Source organism: Sarcophilus harrisii, chromosome 4 (genome assembly GCF_902635505.1).
Source record: "Sarcophilus harrisii chromosome 4, mSarHar1.11, whole genome shotgun sequence".
NCBI classification, from domain to species: Eukaryota; Metazoa; Chordata; class Mammalia; order Dasyuromorphia; family Dasyuridae; genus Sarcophilus; species Sarcophilus harrisii.
Window position 1 is genome coordinate 110,057,972 of NC_045429.1, and position 21,376 is coordinate 110,079,347.

Below are 21,376 nucleotides of genomic sequence, written 5' to 3' on the forward strand. Positions count from 1 at the left end.
CTAGGCACTGAAGACACAAATTCAAAGAATAAAACAATCACTTTTCTTAAGCGTCTTACGTTCCATTTTGGGGGGAATAGCTCTCCTGTAAAAGGGGGAAGCACATTCTAAGAAGGGAATGTGTATACAAGGCAAAAGCAACAAAGTTATGAAGATGGGGGATGAAGTTTCATGTGTGAAGAATGGAGAGAAGATTAGTTTGACTGGACCATAGCATATACAAAGGCTGGAAAGATAGTTTGGGACCAGGATGTGAAGAGCTTTAAAAGGCAAACAAAGAAGTCTTCATTTTATCCCTATGGGAAATAAGGAGCCACTGGAGTTTATTAAGGGAGTGAGATGGTCAGATTTGCTCTCAAGATACATGATGTCCAAAACAGGCTAAACAATGGACTAAATTGAGACAGGGAGAATCATTAGTAGACCATTGCCAAGGTCCAGACAAGAAGTGAAGAGCCAGAACTAAGGTGCTTGTTGTAGAAGGAAAATCAAGGGATCAGATAAGAGAAATATTGTAGAGGTAGGAACAGCAGGATTTGGAAACTGTTTGGACATGTAGGGTAAGGAAAGTGAAGGATTGAGGATAATGTCAAGGATATTATCCCAATAGAAGGAAAGAATGGTGGTGCCTTCAAAAAAAAAAGGAAAAAAAAAATTTTTTTAATAGCCTTTTATTTACAGGTTATATGTATGGGTAACTTTACAGCATTAACAATTGCCAAACCTCTTGTTCCAATTTTTCACCTCTTACCCCCCCCACCCCCTCCCCTAAATGGCAGGATGACCAGTAGATGTTAAATATATTAAAATATAACTTAGATACACAATAAGTATACATGACCAAAACATTATTTTGCTGTACAAAAAGAATCAGACTCTGAATTATTGTACAATTAGCTTGTGAAGGAAATCAAAGATGCAGGTGTGCATAAATATAGGGATTGGGAATTCAATGTAATGGTTTTTAGTCATCTCCCAGAGTTCTTTTTCTGGGTATAGCTAGTTCAGTTCATTACTGCTCCATTAGAAATGATTTGGTTGATCTCGTTGCTGAGGATGGCCTGATCCATCAGAACTGGTCATCATCTAGTATTGTTGTTGAAGTATATAATGATCTCCTGGTCCTGCTCATTTCACTCAGCATCAGTTCGTGTAAGTCTCTCCAGGCCTTTCTGAAATCATCCTGTTGGTCATTTCTTACAGAACAGTAATATTCCATAATTTTCATATACCACAATTTATTCAGCCATTCTCCAACTGATGGACATCCATTCAGTTTCCAGTTTCTAGCCACTACAAAAAGGGCTGCCACAAACATTCGTGCACATACAGGTCTCTTTCCCTTCTTTATAATCTCTTTGGGATATAATCCCAGTAGTAACACTGCTGGATCAAAGGGTATGCACAGTTTGATAACTTTTTGAGCATAGTTCCAAACTACTCTCCAAAATGGTTGGATTCGTTCACAACTCCACCAACAATGAATCAATGTCCCAGTTTTCCCATATCCCCTCCAATAATCATCATTATTTTTTCCTGTCATCTTAGCCAATCTGACAGGTGTGTAGTGGTATCTTAGAGTTGTCTTAATTTGCATTTCTCTGATTAATAATGACTTGGAGCATCTTTTCATATGACTAGAAATAGTTTCAATTTCTTCATCTGAGAATTGTCTGTTCATATCCTTTGACCATTTTTCAATTGGAGAATGGCTTGATTTTTTATAAATTAGAGTTAATTCTCTATATATTTTGGAAATGAGGCCTTTATCAGAACCTTTGACTGTAAAAATATTTTCCCAGTTTATTGCTTCCCTTCTAATCTTGTCTGCATTAGTTTTGTTTGTACAAAAGCTTTTCAGTTTGGTATAATCAAAATTTTCTATTTTGTGATCAGTAATGATCTCTAGTTCTGCTTTGGTCATAAAAACCTTCCCCTTCCACAGGTCTGAGAGGTAAACTATCCTATGTTCCTCTAATTTATTAATAATTTCATTCTTTATGCCTAGGTCATGAACCCATTTTGACCTTATCTTGGTGTACGGTGTTAAGTATGGATCAATGCCTAGTTTCTGCCATATTAGTTTCCAATTTTCCCAGCAATTTTTATCAAACAGTAAGTTCTTATCCCAAAAGCTGGGATCTTTGGGTTTGTCAAAGACTAGGTTGCTATATTTGTTGACTGTTTTATCCCTTGAACCTAATCTATTCCACTGATCAACTAATCTATTCCTTAGCCAATACCAAATAGTTTTGGTAACTGCTGCTCTATAATATAATTTTAGATCTGGTACAGCTAAGCCACCATCATTTGATTTTTTTTTCATTAATTCCCTTGAAATTCTTGACCTTTTGTTTTTCCATATGAACTTTGTTGTTATTTTTTCTAGGTCATTAAAATAGTTTTTTGGGAGTCTGATTGGTATAGCGCTAAATAAATAGATTAGTTTAGGTAATATTGTCATCTTTATTATATTTGCTCGCCCTATCCAAGAGCATTTAATATTTTTCCAGTTGGTTAGATCAGACTTAATTTGTGTGAAAAGTGGTCTGTAATTTTGCTCATAAAGTTTCTGATTTTCCCTTGGCAGATAGATTCCTAAATATTTTATATTATCAGTAGTTACTTTAAATGGAATTTCTCTTTGTAACTCTGACTGTTGGATTTTGTTAGTGATATATAAGAATGCTGATGACTTATGTGGGTTTATTTTATAACCAGCAACTTTGCTAAAGTTGTGGATTATTTCTAATAACTTTTTAGCAGAATCTCTGGGGTTCTCTAAGTATACCATCATGTCATCGGCAAAGATTGATAATTTGGCTTCCTCATTGCCTATTCTTATTCCTTTAATCTCTTTCTCAGCTCTTATTGCTATAAAAAGGAAAATTTGGAAGAGAGAGGAAAAAAAAAGAAAGTTTGATGGAAAAGAAAATGAGTTCCTTTGTTGACATGTTGAATTTGAGTTGTTTCTAGGATTTGTAATCTTTATAGGCAACTGATAATGCAGAACTGAAAAGAGAAACTAGAGTTATTATATATAGGTTTGAAAGTCATCAACTTATAATTAAATCCATGGGAGCTGATTAATTTGAAGATTAGTTAGAAGAAGAGGAAAAAAAAGAAAGCACAGAGCCTCAGGAATAACCATGGGTAAAGGGGATAATATGGATGATGAGATAGCAAAAGAGACTGAGGAGACATCAGAGGGACAGAAGAGGTGTCATGAATGGTGTCATGAAAATAACAGCAGCAGCAGCTGGCACTTATACAGTACTTTAAGGTTTGTAAAACATTGCACATTTATTCAATCTTATATGGTCCAAATTCAAAGAGGAAAGATGCTCTAGGAAAAGGGAGCTGTCCACAGTGTCAGATCCAGTAGAGAATCTGAGTAGGATGAGGACTGAGAAAAGATCATCCAATGTGATCATTAAAAGCTCCTACAGAGAGAGCAGTTTCAACTCAGTGATGAGGTCAGAGGCCAAACAGTGAAGAAATGAAAAGTAAGTGGGAAAGAAAGAAGTGGAGACCTTGAAGAGAGACAGCTTTTTTTTTTTTCAAAGGTTGGCTGAAAGAAGAAGGGAAGATATCAGATGATAGCTTGAGGGAATAGAAGATTTTAATAAAAGTTTCAGGGATGAGGAAGATTTAAGAATGCCCAAAGGGTGTAGGGAAGGAGTCAGTGGAGAAGAAAAAAAGCTTATGACTATAGAGAAGGGGACAAGGCAAAAGTGATTGAAGTTGTGATTGGAGATGATTAGAGGGAATAGAATGAAACTCATCAATGATGCTCTGCTCTTGCAAAAAGAAGAGAAGAAAGGAAAGGAAGGGAGAATAAAGGAAAGGGGGAAAAAACATTCATTAAACACCTACTATGTGTATCAGACATTATAACATTTTGCAAATATTATTTTATTTGATCCTAACAAAAACCTGGGAAGATAGAGGCTATTATTATGCCCTATTTTACAGTTGAGGAAATTGAGGCAGCAGAAAAATAACATACTCAGAGTCATATAGTTAATAAGTGTCTGAAGTCAGATTTGAATTCATCTTCCTGACTCAAGTGTGTCACCTCATCATCAGACTAGAGGAAAGAAGAGGAGAGGTAGGAGTAACAACCACTTAACATATGTTATCTCATTTGATTCTCACAACTATGCTGGGAGATCAATATTATTGTTATAATACTCATTTTACAGATAAGGAAACAGAGGCTGAGAAAGAGTTTAAGTTAAGAAAGAGGTGCCCAGGATTACAAAGTATCCAAGATCCAAAGCAATACCAATAGATTTTAGACAAGAAAATGCCATCTACATTCAGAAAAAAAACTAAGGAGACTGAATGTAAATCAGTACATGCTATACTAATTTTTTTTCCTGTTTTTTTATCTCTCCCAGTTTTTCCCTTTTGTTCTGATTTTTCTCTCCCAACACAATTCATAAAACAATGTGTATTAAAAATAAATTAACTTAAAAAAAAGTGTCCAAGAAAGGTTCAGGCCTTCTTGACTTCAAGTTTGGAGTCTAGACCTCAAGAAATTTATAGTGGTAAGAAATGAAAATATGTATAGAAATATTCCAGTCATAATGCTCCATAGTGCACTCTTTCTCTATGCAGAGAGTAGATGCTCAACACATAGACCAGGGAATGTTCATTTATAATTCTTTCTTTTTGTGGGAGACTGTGAATATAAGAAATAGCTCATAAAATTGCACCAGAATAACTAAAGATGCTATAAAAATGAGTATTACAATATATTTTCTTGTTGTTTGGTCCTATTTGTGACCTCCAGGCCATCCTGTCTATGGGATTTTCTTGGCATATATATGGGGAAAATGCCCATTTCCTTCTCCAGTGGATTGGAGTCTGTGTTTGGAATTGAAATCAGGTCTTCATGACTACATGACTACAGACTCAGCACTCTATCTACTGAATCATCTGGTTGCCTCTTTTATAACATATATCCAAAATGGAAGAATAGAATTTTAAGAGTTGAGGTTAAAAAATTTCCTATAAATCTCTGAAGATTATTACACCACCATCAATCCCCCATAATCTTTAAGTCCCAACCAAGATCTCACCTTCTACAAGAAAACTTCTCCAACCCCTCTTAATTTTAGTGTTTTACTTCCTTTACTTCTTATTTATCCTGTTTCTAGCTTGACTTTTATGTTTGTTTGCATATTGTCTCTTCCCATTAAATTATAAATTCCTCAAGATCAGAAATTGTCTTTTGCCTCTTTTTTTATCCTCAGTACACACAGTAGGCCCTAAATAAAAGTTTATTGATTAACTGAGAAATATTTATCAAAATAAATAAAATTATTATTAATTATATGAAACATAGATAATATACTAAAACATAGATCATGTCAATATGTGATTGGCTGTCTAAGTAAAATATGTGGCCTTCAGAAAAATTTACATATGGCTTAAGGCCCCCTGTTTCTATTTGAGTTTGATAGCACTGTCCTACATACTTCTCTTGCTGAATTAGATCACAACTATAGTAACTCTTACAAATTCCTTAGCCCCTGTCAAACCACAATCCCAAACTCTAGAGTCCGTTATTCCCCTCATAAGAATCCAAAATTCATCCATAAAGCCTAATCTGAAACTAGTGTAAAATGGCAAATGTCATTAAGAAACAAGGAGGATCAATCACTCAAGGAAGGACAGAAAAAATAAAAATAGGTTTTATAGATTTCTTGATAATTGTTATTATTGATTTGTGGTATGATAATGATGGTTGTTATGTAAAAAGGAAACAAATGATATGAATTTAAACTTCTTTCAAATTTCAATATTTTCATTATTTTAAGATTTGGTGAACAAATCTCCCTCTCCCTTTTTAACCATGTTTTCATAACTTCACCTAAAGAATAATAAATATTTTGGACTGTTGGAATTGACATACTCCAAACACCTCGTCTATCTAAAACACACCCACACACCTCCCTACATGCGCACACAGACACACACACACACACACACACACACACACACACACACACGTCTTTTGATCATGCTAGTTGTCCACCTCTGAGCCTAAATGTACTTTAGTGATGGATGGAGAGAGAATGGATAAAGGGAAGAACATGAAGAAAGAAGGATGGAGGAAAAAGAAGATATTGACAACCACAATCTTAGCATCTCTTAAGAGATTTCATTTATTTTATTCTCATATCTAAGCATCTCATCACATAGGATAAATTCTATTATCCCCATTTTACAGATGAAGAAGCTGAGACCTAAAACCAAGAATTAATAGATAGGTATACCATACATATCTACCAAGAAGCAACAATTAATCCATTGTTGTTTCAATGATACAATCTAATTTTAAATTTTTGCAATTATTAATAGCATCAAGGAAATGAAAAGCCATGAAAGGCTTTCTCTTAGAAAATTTTATGTAATTCAGAAGTTCCTTAAGCTATTACAACTAAATGGTATTTATACAATGTTTTCTATTACAACTAAATGGTATTTATACAATGTTTTTAGAACAGTTTAACATACATTATCTCATTTGAATTTTATAACAACCTTAAGAGGTGAGTCCTATAGGTATTATTATCTCCACCTTGCAGATGAAAAAACAGAGACTTATAGAGGTTGGTTATTCAGCATGTTAAGTTGATATTTCATGGACTTATCATTAAATCTTGTCAAAGACAGGAGAAGCATGTAGGGCAATGCTATCAAACTCAAATAGACACAGGGCGCCTTTAATCATTTGGGATTTCTTGGCAAAGATATTGAAATTGTTTATCACTTCCTTCTCCAGCTCATTTTAAAGATAAGAAAAATGAGACAAACAGGGTTAAGTGACTTGCCCAGGGTCACTCAGCTGGGAAGTATCTGAGGCCAGATTTAAATTCAGGGAAGATGAGCCTTCCTCCAGGACTGGCACTCTATGCACTGCACTACCCTGTAATAAGTAAGAAATGGTAAAGGCACTTTTTGGTCCCAGGTCTTCCTAATTCCAAATCCAATACTCTTTCCATCACACATGACAAAAAGAAGAAAATAGTATTTGAAATTAAATTCTAAAATTGCCAGCTTCTTTAAGCTGACAGGAACAACTCTGATTTCAGTAATCAAGTGAGGGAGAATAAGATTCTATTCACTAGCTACAGTCAGCCAGGAGGATTTGCCATTCTCAGCAAATTATTTTGGCAACAGGGAATTAATTAATGCTACATCTTAAGTCTGACTTGAAGGGGGTCACTTTTTCTCAGCCCACAGTCAAACTTTATGCATCTATTAAAATTACATTTCAAAATAAAAAGAGTAATCAGAGGAAGAAAATAAAGGGTGTTGTAAGAAGAAATAGAAAAGCATCATAATTAAAGCTTTTAAAAGAGACACTCTAGAAACTGTTTGAACACTAACTTGTTTACAACAGGCTATAACCCAGCCTTATATTGAAATGTAAGACTAAAAAAGGGTCTGGTTTAAAAGCCGCAAAAAGTGAGAAAAGTTTCACGAGGTCACTGGAGCTACTGCCTGGGGCCAGGTTAAAAAATAACACCATTGTGTTCTGTACAGGAATTCACCACTTCACCCAATCTGAATTCTCCACCATCCCTCCTCCTTCCTCCATTATGGTCCCAAGGGAAGAGATAAAGACTAATAGGAAAAGAAAGGTTCCCCACCCTGTCTAAAAATGCAACTTCCCTGATTCCCTTGTCACTCACATGCCCACAAAATGCATTTATCCTCTCTGCTTTTAAAATGTATACATTTATTTTATGCTGACTGAGTCATGTTAGCTTTATACGTTCGGCCACACCACTGTGGTCTTATTCCTAGGATAAAGGATACGTCTGTTTAACAATATACGGTACCTGATACAAGATCACTCATAAAAAGTGGTACTGAACAATGATTTTGATGATATAACGAACCAATTTTCTTTTGCTCAAGTTCACTGTTAGCCGTTTGAGCAGAGGCAGGAACCTTTACCTACTCAAGTGTGTTGGCATTATACAACAGTATTCAGGCAAGTGACTGTTTATGATCTTTGGGGGAAAAGACCCAGAAGGTGTGGAAGTTTCCAATTTCTATAACTTCTAGTTACACTGCTGGGTCAAAGATTTGAATCAAGTGCCTCAGACACACCTTGGCAACAGTCATCACTTCAGGAAATCAGACACATCTTGCACTGGAGGATTTGGCATTAAGTTTCCTGACCCACTATTCTACTGTACCCGGAGGAGAAACATAAGATGCATCGTATTTATGGACTCTAATTTCCACAGGTAGAGATGGAACTGTTCTAAGCCACTGAATATAACCAAAGGGAATCCATACACTACCCTTACAAGCACTGTGGTACCAATATTCAACAAGGAATGATCTTTAACCTTCCTTCAATATAATCCAAATACTCAATCCTGCCAAGTAGCCTGGATCTACATTCAAACTTGTTTCCTCCCTCCCTTTCCTGTGAATGTGCTTCCCATAAGTTTAGAGGCCCACTGGAGCAGGACCATATTAAAATCAGGCATGCAAAAAGAGCAGGATCATGTTTAGCTTGAACGGAAATGGTATTCTGTTTTTTCTTTAAACACCTTTAAGCCATTATTTTTGACAGGGTACAAAACAATTAGGAAGGTTGATTCTGTTTTGGTTTCCACTTTTTCCTAATTTTACCCTCCAAATCACAAATAAGTTCTTATGGAAGAACTAACATGCAAACAATTACATTCAAATAAAATATATGAATATATATATATGAATGTACGATGAACTGAAGGGTATTGGAGGGTATATTCTTGATTCATTTCCCCCAAAAATTCTTTTACTGTTCATAAGATTGAACAGGATCAGAACTCTATAAATACTAAATTACATTTTAGTTTTACTACAAAGAAAAATAGATCAATAAGCTACTGGGTTTTAAGAAAACCAAGATGTACAAAGTTATACTGATTGGAATCCTTTTTTTCAAAATATTTTCCAGCAAATACATACTATCAACCCAGCTCTAAATTTACAAGTGATATTTAATTTGTTTCCCAAATACCCTGGACAAAGAATTCTATAATGGAGCTACCAAATAAAACTTATGAAATCTTAAGTTGCTTTAATAAGTATATAAATTCCAGAACAAGGAAGTTGATCATTATATTCTTCTAAGCCCTGGGCTTTTCTCTTCTAATGGGAGAAGACAATAAATAAAAGGGAACTGAATCAGAAAGGGAGTCCAGGATCTAGCTCAGAAGCATGATGTTCATATAATTGAAGTAAGGAGAGTAAGTGATATAAAATGAATGGTGAAATGCCCCCATCACTACCTCAGTAAATTCCAATAGCTCCCTATTACCTCTAGGATTAAATAGTAACTCCTCCGTTTGGTATTTGAAACATCATAATCTGACCCTTTCCTATCTCTCTCCTTTTAATATTTCTATACGTTTAATTGCCAGCCATACAGGTTTCTTTGCTGTTCCTCATATACAACTCTCCCATCTCCATATCTTTGCCCTGGATGTACCTGATACCTAGAATGTTCTCCCTCTTCATTTCCTATTCCTAGAATACCAGATTTCCTTTAAGACTCGGCTCATGTGTCACCTTCTATAGAAAGTATTTCAAAGGTGCTTCAGCTGCTAATGCCTTCTCCTCTCAGACTACTTTCCATGTGGGAATAGTGATGTTATTCCCTAGTTTTAGTCATGTCTGATTCTTTGCGATCCCATTAAGTTGTTTTTTGGCAGAGATACTGGACTACCTGGCTGACCCTCTCCCCATATAAGAGATATGAGATATAAATATAAGCATGCATACGTATATATGTACATGTGTATGTATTTATATGCACATGCACATATATGTATATGTGTATATAAAGTATACATGTGTGTGTACATACAAACACACTCCCCTATTACAACATAAGCTCCTTAATACCAAGAACTTTTTTGCTGGTTCTTTTCATTCCCAGCATTTAGTCAGCTCTATGTCAGGGGTCCAGCATATACTAGATATTTAATAAATGTTTGTTGAATAATCAGACCACAAATAATCAATGAGATCATATTTGCAAAAGTACTTAGCACAGTGTCTGACACATAGTAGCTTCTATATAAATACTAATTCCCTTCTCTTCCCTCCTCTTCTCACAACTAGGAGCACCACAATTTACAAGGCACATTAACAAAATGGAAGGGAGGCAAAGTCTTGACATCTGAGGTTAAATTGAAGGAATGAGGAATGTTTAGTCTGGGTAAGAAAATACTTTGAAAAAACATGAGAGCACTCTTCAAATAACTGGGGGTTTTTCACGTTTAAACTGTTAAACTTGGTCCCAGAGGCCATAACTAAAAGAAACAGTTTAAAAGGAGGTAAATTTCAGTAAAATGAGGAAAAATTCTCAACTTATCAGGGTAACTCAAAATGTAATGGACTATCTTAGGGGATGTAAGCTCTTTATTACTAAAGCTTTTTAAGCATAAGAAGTTGTTTTCTGGAACACTGACCAGAACCCAGGTTGGATTCAATGTCATCAGGAATCCCCAACCAAAGACTCTATCTTGTCGAGTCATTTTCAGTTGTATCCAACTTTTTGTGAGCCCTTTTGGGGTTTTCTTGCCAGAGATACTGGAGTAGTTTGCCATTTACTTCTGTGACTCATTTTACAGATAAGAAAATTGAGGCAAACAGAATTAAATTACTTGTCCAGGGTCATACAGCTAGTAAGTATCTGAGGCCAGACTTGAACTCTGACTCCAGGTTCAGGGCTCTATCCACTGCACCACCTAATTGTCCAAGATTCTATGACCTGAGTATTTGTTCTGATTTGTTTGAAAGTGGGTATCCCTATCTCATCCACAATGGAATTACAGCAGCCATTCAGGAGTCTGACCAGCCACTACTGATCAATAAAGAGATGTGACTTACTTTTTTTTCCCCATTTGGACCATCTTGGCCCTACCTAGGCAACCTAGTAAGTTTCCTTCTTCCTCACGGTGGAATCCCACTCCCAATACGAAATAGGTGTCAGACTTAATGCAGACAGTCCTCAACAACTCAGAACTTCTGAAATGATTTATCAGCCATTGTCTCCCCAGCAGAAATGCATGCAACCACACAAGGCTCTGTGACCCATTCCAAGATTTAATCTTGCCTTAAAAATAAATATTTCTCAGTGATATATACATGCAAAAATATATATATGTATAAACATCTGTCTTTATATCTAATACACATGTTTATTTATATGTACATATCTACATATGTATATTATCAAAGTAAAATTGCTATATTATAATGAATAGAATAAATAGAGCACTGAATAGAATTCTGGACCTAGAGTCAAGAAAACCTGAGTTCAAATTTAGCCTCAGACACTAGCTGTGTGATTCTGGACAGGTTACTTAACTTCTGTCTGTTTCAGTTTCCTCATTTGTAAAATAGGAATAATAATAACACCCATTTCCTAGAGTTGTGAGGATAAAATAAAATAATATTTGCAAAGCACTTTACAAATCTTAAAGACCTATATAAATGCTAGTTGTTATTACCCAACCTGACAAACAAGGTCAAATTGCATATAATAAATAACAGTGGTATATGTATGAGTGGGTATGAATGTTGAGCTCCTGGAATCCATAAAGCTGATGGTAACAGTTTAGGATTCCTTTGTTAAATACAATTACGATGCTGGCTAATGTAATTACACTGCTTGAAATTTGTACAGTACACATATCAACAAAGCAAATATTCTGCGATTACCATGTGGGCCTTAAACAAGTCTTGGAAATGGAGAAATTGTTACATGACCTCAGCAAGACAATGAGAAGCTCTCTAATACTATAAAAACAGCACTGCATCAGTAATGCAAAAATAAATAGTACTTCTCTGAAAATAACCAAACAAATTTCAAAACACAGTAACTATGAATGTACACCTACAACTAAGTTTAAGGAATTAAAGTTGAATCTTCAACAATAATAAGAAAAAAAAAATAAAGGATTTTAGCAGGGGGAAAAAAAAAACCTGAGAAATCAAGCAGGGACTTCCTCACCAGGGAAAACTTGGAAAAACCCCATAGCTAAACAAAAAGTGATGGTCACTGCCAACAGATTCCTGGCTCTAGTTTGCTATTATTAAATATACTTCTGTTTGACTAAGAATTCTTCCACGTCTTACAAACCATCTTTTCTTTCAGTGTCCAGAAAAATTTGAAACCCGTGTGTTTATAAGAAAACTGTTGCTATGCAAATGATTAAAACACATTACAGAAATCTTCCCTTTGAGTCAGAAGCAGAATGATAGGGGAGAAAGATGGTATTTTTTTTTTAAACAAGAGTCCTTTTTCAAGCGGCAACACTGGCAATGAAAAAATATAAAAAGCAACATGGAAAATAAAATAAAATGGGGGAGTTGGGGAGACTTCAGTTGAATCACAGTTACCAGACTGGATATATGACCAAATTTTGAGGAAATTAATTGAGCAGTGGGGTTAGCTGCCTAAAGTGTTCTTCATCTTTCAAATTAGGCTAGTTGCCTAAAGTGTTCTTCCTCTTTCAAATTTATATCCTAAATCTACCAGCTCCCATCTTCCAACTCACTGTAATAAACCCCAAGACTTAGAGTATATATATATAATACTTCTATGTATATTGTGTATTTTTGTAGATATAGATATATGTACACACAAAAAACATTTGTGTTTACTCCATCACTGGGAGTGATTGTTTTCTATTTTTTGTTCTTCCCATCTTCTCCTTTCAAAAATGTCCCATTTGGATATATTTTGCTTTGACACAATGGTTAATTCCCAAGAAATGTCTGAACTCATTTACAAAATACATCACTTACTTCCCTTCCTTCCCAAAACAAATTATGAATTGTTAACAGCAAGGAAAGATGTGCCTTTTAACTCAGATAGTTCAGTATTAAGACTAATACAGGACCAGAGTTTTGTTGCCTCTCCCTATTAACCTTATTTAGTCTTGTAGAGTGTTCTTTTGGTTCTACTTTCTTTATTCTGTTACTTCATAACATATTGTCCTGTATTCCTTTGAATTGTTTATATTGATCAGTTCTCATAATACAGCAATATTCCATTATATTCATTTATCATCGTTTTTCCAACCAGGTCAATTGTCGGGTTCATAATTTCTTTCCAACTTTTATCAATAATGCTATTTTGAATATTTTTGTACACTAGACTACAAAGGAGTCTGCATTTGATTCTAGAGGTTAGAATAATGTCAAAGGATCTTTTTCAGAAGGGAAGTGACATGACCATTCATTTGCTTTAGGAATATCAGTTTGACAGATATCTGAAGAAGAAATGAGAGACACAAAATACCTAAAATGTGTATACTACCCTTTGACCTAGGGATACTAATACCAGTCCTATGTCTCAAGTATCATCACAATGAATCTGTGATCATATCTATATGATCTAATTCACAGATATACTTCAGAAACTACAATATCAATTCTGAACTACTTGCTCCTCAAAGGGGAGATAAAGTTAAACATGCTAATGTTACAGAAAATGGTGTTATATTCAACCTGGGGACTTGGACTAGTGAAAACATTTGTTAGGTAAAAACAAGTTTGGTTGGTTACAGACAAAGGCTTATTTTTTAAGCACAGATGGTTGAATGGTAGTCTCCTCCAAGGGGTTACCCACAAATGAAAGGCAGACTTCTCTTTCTAATCTATGCAAATATTTTACTCTGCAGGGCATGACAAAGACTAACTGTTTTATGTCAGCCTCTCTCCAGATCCCAGGTGTTCTGAGAGATGCCAAAGCCCATCTCCACCTGTGACTGGGTAACTCGGATAACAGCTGGATGACTGGAGAGTTATTCATTAACTAGTTCCTAATGAATGTTGTTTAGACATTCTGGGAAGAACTCCTCTGGAATTCTGCACCCCACCCCCAGCTTCTCTTTGGATGCAATGATGGGGAGAGAATTTCAATATTCCACTCAGCCCACAGCTGTTTTCTAAAACTTCCAAGTGGGCTCAGATTCCCAGGAGTTCCCAATAACTACTTAGCAGCAGTCTGCAACATGTGTGGAGCTGAAAAATTTGGCTAGAACCATGAAACCAAAAAGCCTGAGATTCTGAAATGTCACTTTGTCCAAGCACTATTTTTTCCCTAATACACTACTCCAGAAGTCATTAAATTATTAGTATTTTTATGAACATTATTAGACTTAACACTAGAAGGGACCTTAGCAGCTATCCACACCAATTCACGTGGAAACTAAAGAACTATTTTTTTTAACATACATAGAAATTAAGTATAATTAAGTGACTTTTCCAGGGTCACAAAAGATAATAATAAATAGTACAATATTTATTGTTCCAAATTGCCTCTGGAAATTGAGGAAGGCATTCTATAATTAATATAATATACACATGACATAATATAATATAATGAATTCTCTTTTTTCCACATCCTTTTCTAATCTGAACATAGTCACTTCCTTTCCTTTTTTCCTTCTCCTTTATATACCCTGGATATAGCTTGATAGGACTGGTATCCTCCAGGGGTCAAGAGGTTACAGATTTCTGAACAACAGAGAAAAAAGGCAATTCCCCTAATGCTCCAGTACCCTCAGAGGGTCTTTGAAGGACCCTCTTTGCCAAAAGAAATTGAGCTGTACTCATGGGTTAAATGAAAATGGCAATGCCTAGTTTTACAAAATGTTCCTTCCTATATTTTCTACTTTTCCCATTGAGTTAAAGAATCATTCAGATTATATGAAAGAATTTTGTATTAATGAGACATCTAAGAAAGCTATAAGGCACATGGGAATGTATATTTTACTATAGGCATGGGAGAAACAGACTACTTATTCTCCCTCTCTTTGTTATGCAGAAGTTAAAATTGGTTTTAACATCATAGCTGACTAGCCTACTGCTAACCGACTAGCTTATTGCTGACCTACAGTACATCCAACCCTTGAGGAGACAAAGCAGGAAAGTTTTCCTTTCCCTCCTTTTTTAGCAAACATACAAAAAGAAAATCACAGTAACATTCCTTCAGTCATGTTCCTCCCCATTACATGAATGAATGACACTGAGGTACACAGGTTTCCAGCTAGGGTCTGAGTGTCGACTAAAAGCACGAAAGTATGGCTTCAAAACTCTCAGGAAATAGTATCTGAATTTCAGGACAGGAAGATCCCCATACAACCAGCCCAGCCTACATTCTATAATATGAACAGGTTAGTTGTGCAATAAGTATAGAAGGAAGCAAGGATTCCCTCCTTCATTCTCATCAATGATAACTATCTTAATCTCAACTTGAAATTTAAAGGCCCTTATGGTTAAAGTTCAATAATATATAATAACAGCAATCTGGTAGCTTTGATACTTCTTCATTTATAACTTTTGAGTGAAATGGATCATCATCTTGTCTAGTCTGTTTCAGAATAAATGAAAGATTTTTACAGCATTTCTGAGATGGTCATCCTAACTCACATGGTTTCATTCCACTGCTAAATATCTGCAAATTTACAAGAATAAATTTATCTCCATAATTTCTACTCACAGGTCTTAGTTCTTCTTAGTTCTTAAGGGTGGAGTTAAGTGTAATTTTCAAAACAAAAATGGTAGACCTTCAAATATTTAAAGACTTCTACTATGCTTCCTATCCTTCAACCTTAGGTGGTCTCTTCTCTAAGCTAAATACCCCCAATTCCTTCAATTATTTCTCATATGGCATTGTTTTCACCCCCCTCACCATCCTGAGAGGTCACACTCCTTTGGCAGCAAATGTTCTACCAAGTCAATGTTTATCTAAGAGCAATGCCTAGAAATGGGCACAGAATTCTAAATGTGGCCTGATAATCTCATAAAAAGATAAAACCTACATGTATAATGACCATATGCCCAAAGATAAACAGTAAGCCACCTTCTTTTAGGTATATTACCTTGTCATTTCATTTAGAATCTTTGGTTCTCAGCTACGCCCAGAGAAGGAACTCTGGGCGATGACTAAAAACCATTACATTGAATTCCCAATCCCTATATTTATGCCCACCTGCATTTTTGATTTCCTTCACAAGCTAATTGTACAATATTTCATAGTCTGATTCTTTTTGTACAGCAAAATAACAGTTTGGTCATGTATACTTATTGTGTATCTAATTTATATTTTAATATATTTAACATCTACTGGTCATCCTGCCATCTGGGGGATAAGAGGTGAAAAATTGGAACAAGAGGTTTGGCAATTGTTAATACTGTAAAGTTACCCATGCATATAACCTGTAAATAAAAGGCTATTAAATTAAAAAAAAAAAAAAAAAAAGAATCTTTGGTTCTTATGATGTATGCCAAAGGTGAGACATGAAAGGTTAACTTTTTACTCTTCTATCAGAAATATACAATTTATTCACTGAATGCCTTGTGATGCCTGAGACTCTTTAACTTTTCATGATACTGCTTATCAAATCACAGAAATTGTCTGTGACTACATCAAACAAAAATTATTCATCCTTTTGCACAGGGACAAAACACCATCTTCCTGTCAAAAGAATCCCAAATGGTAACCTATATCCCCTTCAGTTAATCAGAGTCTATAAAACAATTCTTGCCTACTAAAAATTTGGTTTCCCCATTTCACCTACTTTTTAGGAACTGAGTCTATCCCCAATCTGGAAACTGGACAATTAGTTTTCTCCAATCCCATTCCCAAAGGATCACGTGGTTTGATGTTTAATTTCTAATTGGGTATCTAGATGTTTGCCCTAATATTTTCTTGAGTTTCACTTGATCCAAGGAAGATGCCTTACACACAGATTTTTCTTGATATTTTCTCTCATTGACTCTCCTAGGAACTGAGAGAGCTAACTACATCATTCAAAATAAAATCATCAAAATTATAAAGGAATTATTTAAAACTTGACACCCTCCAACCCAGTTCTCAGACTTATTTGTACTATCTTAGCCCCACATCATTCATCTACACCTAGAGGGTGCAGAGAAGGAAAATGCTCTTACCTTGTGGCCTCCTGCTGAAGCTGTGACACATTTGGCACATAGAACATGACTCCAAAAAAAAGCAAAGGCTCGTTGGCAAATTTGTCCAGCTGCTTCTTCAGAGGTTTTTCCAGCTCCACCCATCGTGCTTGCTGGCTCTTGCTAAGAAACCAGAGGCCAAAATAGTGTGTCTAGATAAAGGAACAAAATAACATCAGTCAATTCTTAGGACTGGCATCTCAGGATTACATAGAAAAGAGCAGGCAATTTCTATCCATCCAATCCTCATCAATGCAAAAATCCATTCCACAAAAAGAAACTTTTCGTTTTGCTCTTTTAGGATAATCAGAAGAATCTATCAACATGCAAATCAAGATGCAGCATATGTCCACTTCAATTCTTGTTGTTTATTCAAACAACATTTACCAAAAGCTCTGTTGAAATCATGGGGGCAGATGGCATTAGCTCTTTATAGAACTAGTGATTGACTTTTCTTTTTAATATCTGGAGACTATGTTTAACTGACATACTATCTGAATGCTCCATGATCTTACATGAATCATACTGGCAATTCTTGCATCTGCCGCACAGTAATAACTACCTGATTCCTAAGACCAAAGCTACTATAAATGGAATCCCTCTATCTAGTAGGATATTTCCAAACAATACAAAAGGAATCTTAACAGAAAATTGATTTATCTCTTTGGAGCTTTAATAAAATGCCTTTAAACATATTCCACCCCAATAGTTGATCATATGTGGCCTGCTATAAAAATCCTTTCACTCTCTGCTATCAGGCATTGAGAGCAGAAGGATTTCTACTCCACAGATGCAACAGGAGCCCCCAGTGGTTATTCTTGATGGATTATTATGGGATTTTGTGGATAAAAGTGAGATTTTCATCTTTAGACTTGAAGCTTTAACCAGTATAAGTCTGGCACAACATGCTAAATAATTAACATGGGCATTCTAAGTATTTATTATATTATGTTAGGATTTCTAGATTAGCACAGCAATCACTGAAAAGCACATCACTGCTTTTGAAGCAGTCTTTTAAATCTAAATTCTCTCCAGGAATTGTTTGTAATGCACCTGGAAGTCTTCTTTCCAGCCACCAGAGTAAAACTGCAGTGTTCAACTTCTCAAATATAATCAGTTTTGTAGTATTAAGGCTCAAGTTCTTTTTAAGCCCTATTATTATAACCAGTGTTTCACCTTTAGATGTAACTATCAAATCATCATTCTTTCAATGATAAAAACATAGATTTAAAGATGTAAGAAAATCTAGAGGCTTAAAGTCCAACCCTCTTATTTTACAGATAAGAGATTAGGACCGAGCTATTGTCAATCAATAAGTATTCATTAAGTGTCTACTGTGTGTACTGGCACAGGATGGATGGGGTGTTCAGGATTAGTGTGAGAGCTTGTCAAGCTCTTTTCAAGACTGATTATCCACTTTTCACCCAACTCTCACCTGTGGCTCCAAGAAGCCACAGCAGGCTCATCAACCATATCCAATAAAACACCTTGGTAGACAAACTAAACCAGGGTGAAGGTAATCAACAGATTTCAAATCTCTCCATGAGTTGGGGAGACACCTACCCCAAATATGTGAGGACTTCCCTCGGCAGATGAGTAGATGAGAACAATTTGTTCCAACAGCCATGAAAGCAGCCGAAGCAGGCATTGGGAAGCGCTAAGAGTTTGGTCAGGTATTGAAAATGCCAAGGTCATCCACAGCATCCTAGGATATTGCCAATTATCTTTATTTTTGTCCTGCCATTGGACCTCAGTGACTCAGGAAGAGAGAGTGAGAAAGTGATGATTCTGTGCAATTCTGACTCACTCAAAATCAATTCACTTGAAAGTCAAAACATCACCCTGTGATCACTAGTCCTCTTAAAAACAAAGGACAGACAATAACAACTCTAGGTCCTGGCAATACAGCTACACTAAGCATTTTCAGAGAGAGAGGGTGAGAGATGGGGGGAGAAAGAGATGGAGAAGAAGGGGAGGAAAGAAAGAGGGAGGAAAGGAGGAGAAAGGGAGAGAGGGAGGGAGGGAGAAAAAAACAATTTCTACTCCCTTAAGAAGCTTTACATAATTGATGCCTATTTAGCTATTCATCCAAATGCCTTGTTTGCACACATGGCTACACAGTCAAGTGACTAATGGGATTGCAAGTGTATTCACAACCATATCTGAAACAGGAAGAGAAAATAAAACAAAAATGCATTCTTCTTAGGATATGGGAGTGGGCATATTTACAACAGGACCCACTCACCACAATGCTTTAATTGCAAAGTGCCAACAAATGTAGCCAAAGCACTATTTCTGTGGCAAAATAATGCAATGGGAAGGATAAACTAACTTAAGTGAATTGGGGTCAAAAGATATTTTCCCCTTGGTGTTAATGCAACTGTGAAATATCTAGGTCCCAACATGAATATTACTGGTGATGTGGAAAAGAAGCATAGGCAACTGTCAATAGGCTAACTCTAAAATCCTCTGGTTCTCTAATTATCTAATAAATGAATAATTATTTTAGTAATGTTATATATAATTCCTTCTCCTAAGATCCTGCTTGTTTTATCATATCGCAACAAACACATTTTCTAGCACCAGAAAAGAAACCATGTAGGAATGAAGAGGGTAAGACTGTATGGGGGGGTGAAGGTGATAAGCAACACTAGAAAGTAATTTAGAATAAATAAGCAGAGAAATAGGGAGAAAAATAAATTCTAAGGCATTATATTCCCTAGGATTTTATTTTGGACCATATTCAAAGAATTGAAACATACTAACTCGTCAATGCAGTATTGTCTGAAGGATCCATGATAATGAGATCATTTTGGTATTTTAGTTTAAAAGAAAAAAACTACCCTGAGTGAGGTCCAAGGCAGATTTACCTTAGGATGAATGTTTTCTACATAAGGGCTTCATAAACTCATAACCAAAATTTTTGCCCAAGAAATTTTTATGTAGTCACAGGTATATAGGTTTATAAAATAAATATAAATCAAATATGATAAAAAATAAATTTATTTTAAAATAATTATTTGGTATACATATAGTTTACCATTTATTAAAGATAAGCAAATATGCATACTAATGAGATAGATATACTTGTTTATTTTTACATAAAGAATTAAATTTTGGCAATATGATACCTTTTATTGTTGCCAAATTTTTCAAGACCCCCACATTCAGTTACTGGACCCCATATGGGGACTAGACCCATTGCTTAAGAAGCTTTGTTCTCAAGAAAACAAATGTTACAAGAGGCCAATGGTGAGTTTGCATAAAATTAACATATATAATGAAACTTTTTTCAAGGCTGATTAAGGGAAAGTAAGCACACAAATTTCATCACTTCATCTTGTCACATAAGGTTTTAATTGAATGTTACATATAAGAAAGCAACATTTAACCAACTATAGAATGAAGTATATACAATAACATGTCAAGTAACAAAAAGATTGTAGTAGTAAAATATATTCCTGGTCCACTGCAAATTTATTCTTTCCCATTTTCCCATGCAGATAATCAAGTAAAATCCTTTCAAAAAAGTGGAAAAACACATCAAAGACTAGCTTCAAATTCTGGTGCTGTCATCTTTTTCTTTTTTAATAGAGTGACTTATTTTATTTTAGATTTCCCCCAATTAAAAAGCATTCATTTTCTTTCTCCTTTATTTTCTTCACTGGGGAAAAATCAAGCAAAACAAATTCCTGCATTGCCTTTTATATGTCTATTCTGAATCTTGAGTCCATCATGTCCAGGTTTGGATAAGCTACTTCCCTATCAGTCCTGTGAAATCATATTTGGCCACTGCATTGCTCAAAGTTTTTAAGTCTTTCAAAGTTGTCTCTACAATGTTGTTATATATTATAGTGTTATTGTAAAAACTGTCTTAATTTTCCTCACTTTACTCTGCAGCAGTTCATATTAGTCTTATTCCCAAACTCCTCTGAAAACTTCCCCTTTGTGAATTCTGTGGCCAAAAATATTTTATTATATTTATATAACATCATCAGTTTTATCATTATTATTATATGATAAATATCAGTACTAATTCATATAAAATAACTTATTCATTCACTCCCCATTTAATGGGCACTCCCCTACTTTCCAGTTCTTTGCCACAACAAAAAGAGGGACTGTACATGACATATATGTATACCCAGGGATCCTTTGCCTCTTTCTCCTATCACTACAGGATATAGACTTAGAAGTACTTTTGCAGCTTAGAAACTTTTGAGGCATAGTGCTCAATGGTTGGACCAATGCTTCCAACCATAGTGCTATAATGCACCTATTTCCTAGTGGTCCCCTTTTTGTCATATTTATCAATCTGCTGGGTATGAGGCAGAATCTAAGAACACTTCATTTCTATTTTTAT

The 21,376-nt window shown here is 35.3% G+C and overlaps 1 protein-coding gene across 3 annotated transcripts in view; it reads right to left on the minus strand.

Moving 5' to 3' along the window:
- PTPN14 (protein tyrosine phosphatase non-receptor type 14) overlaps nucleotides 1-21,376 on the minus strand; it is a 245,709-nt gene that overhangs the window by 101,370 nt on the left and 122,963 nt on the right. For all 3 annotated transcript variants that reach the window (XM_031937365.1, XM_031937364.1, XM_031937366.1), the window contains one exon: nucleotides 16,996-17,165. In XM_031937365.1, the coding sequence (XP_031793225.1) occupies nucleotides 16,996-17,165 (170 nt within the window). The remainder of the gene's footprint in view (nucleotides 1-16,995; nucleotides 17,166-21,376) is intronic.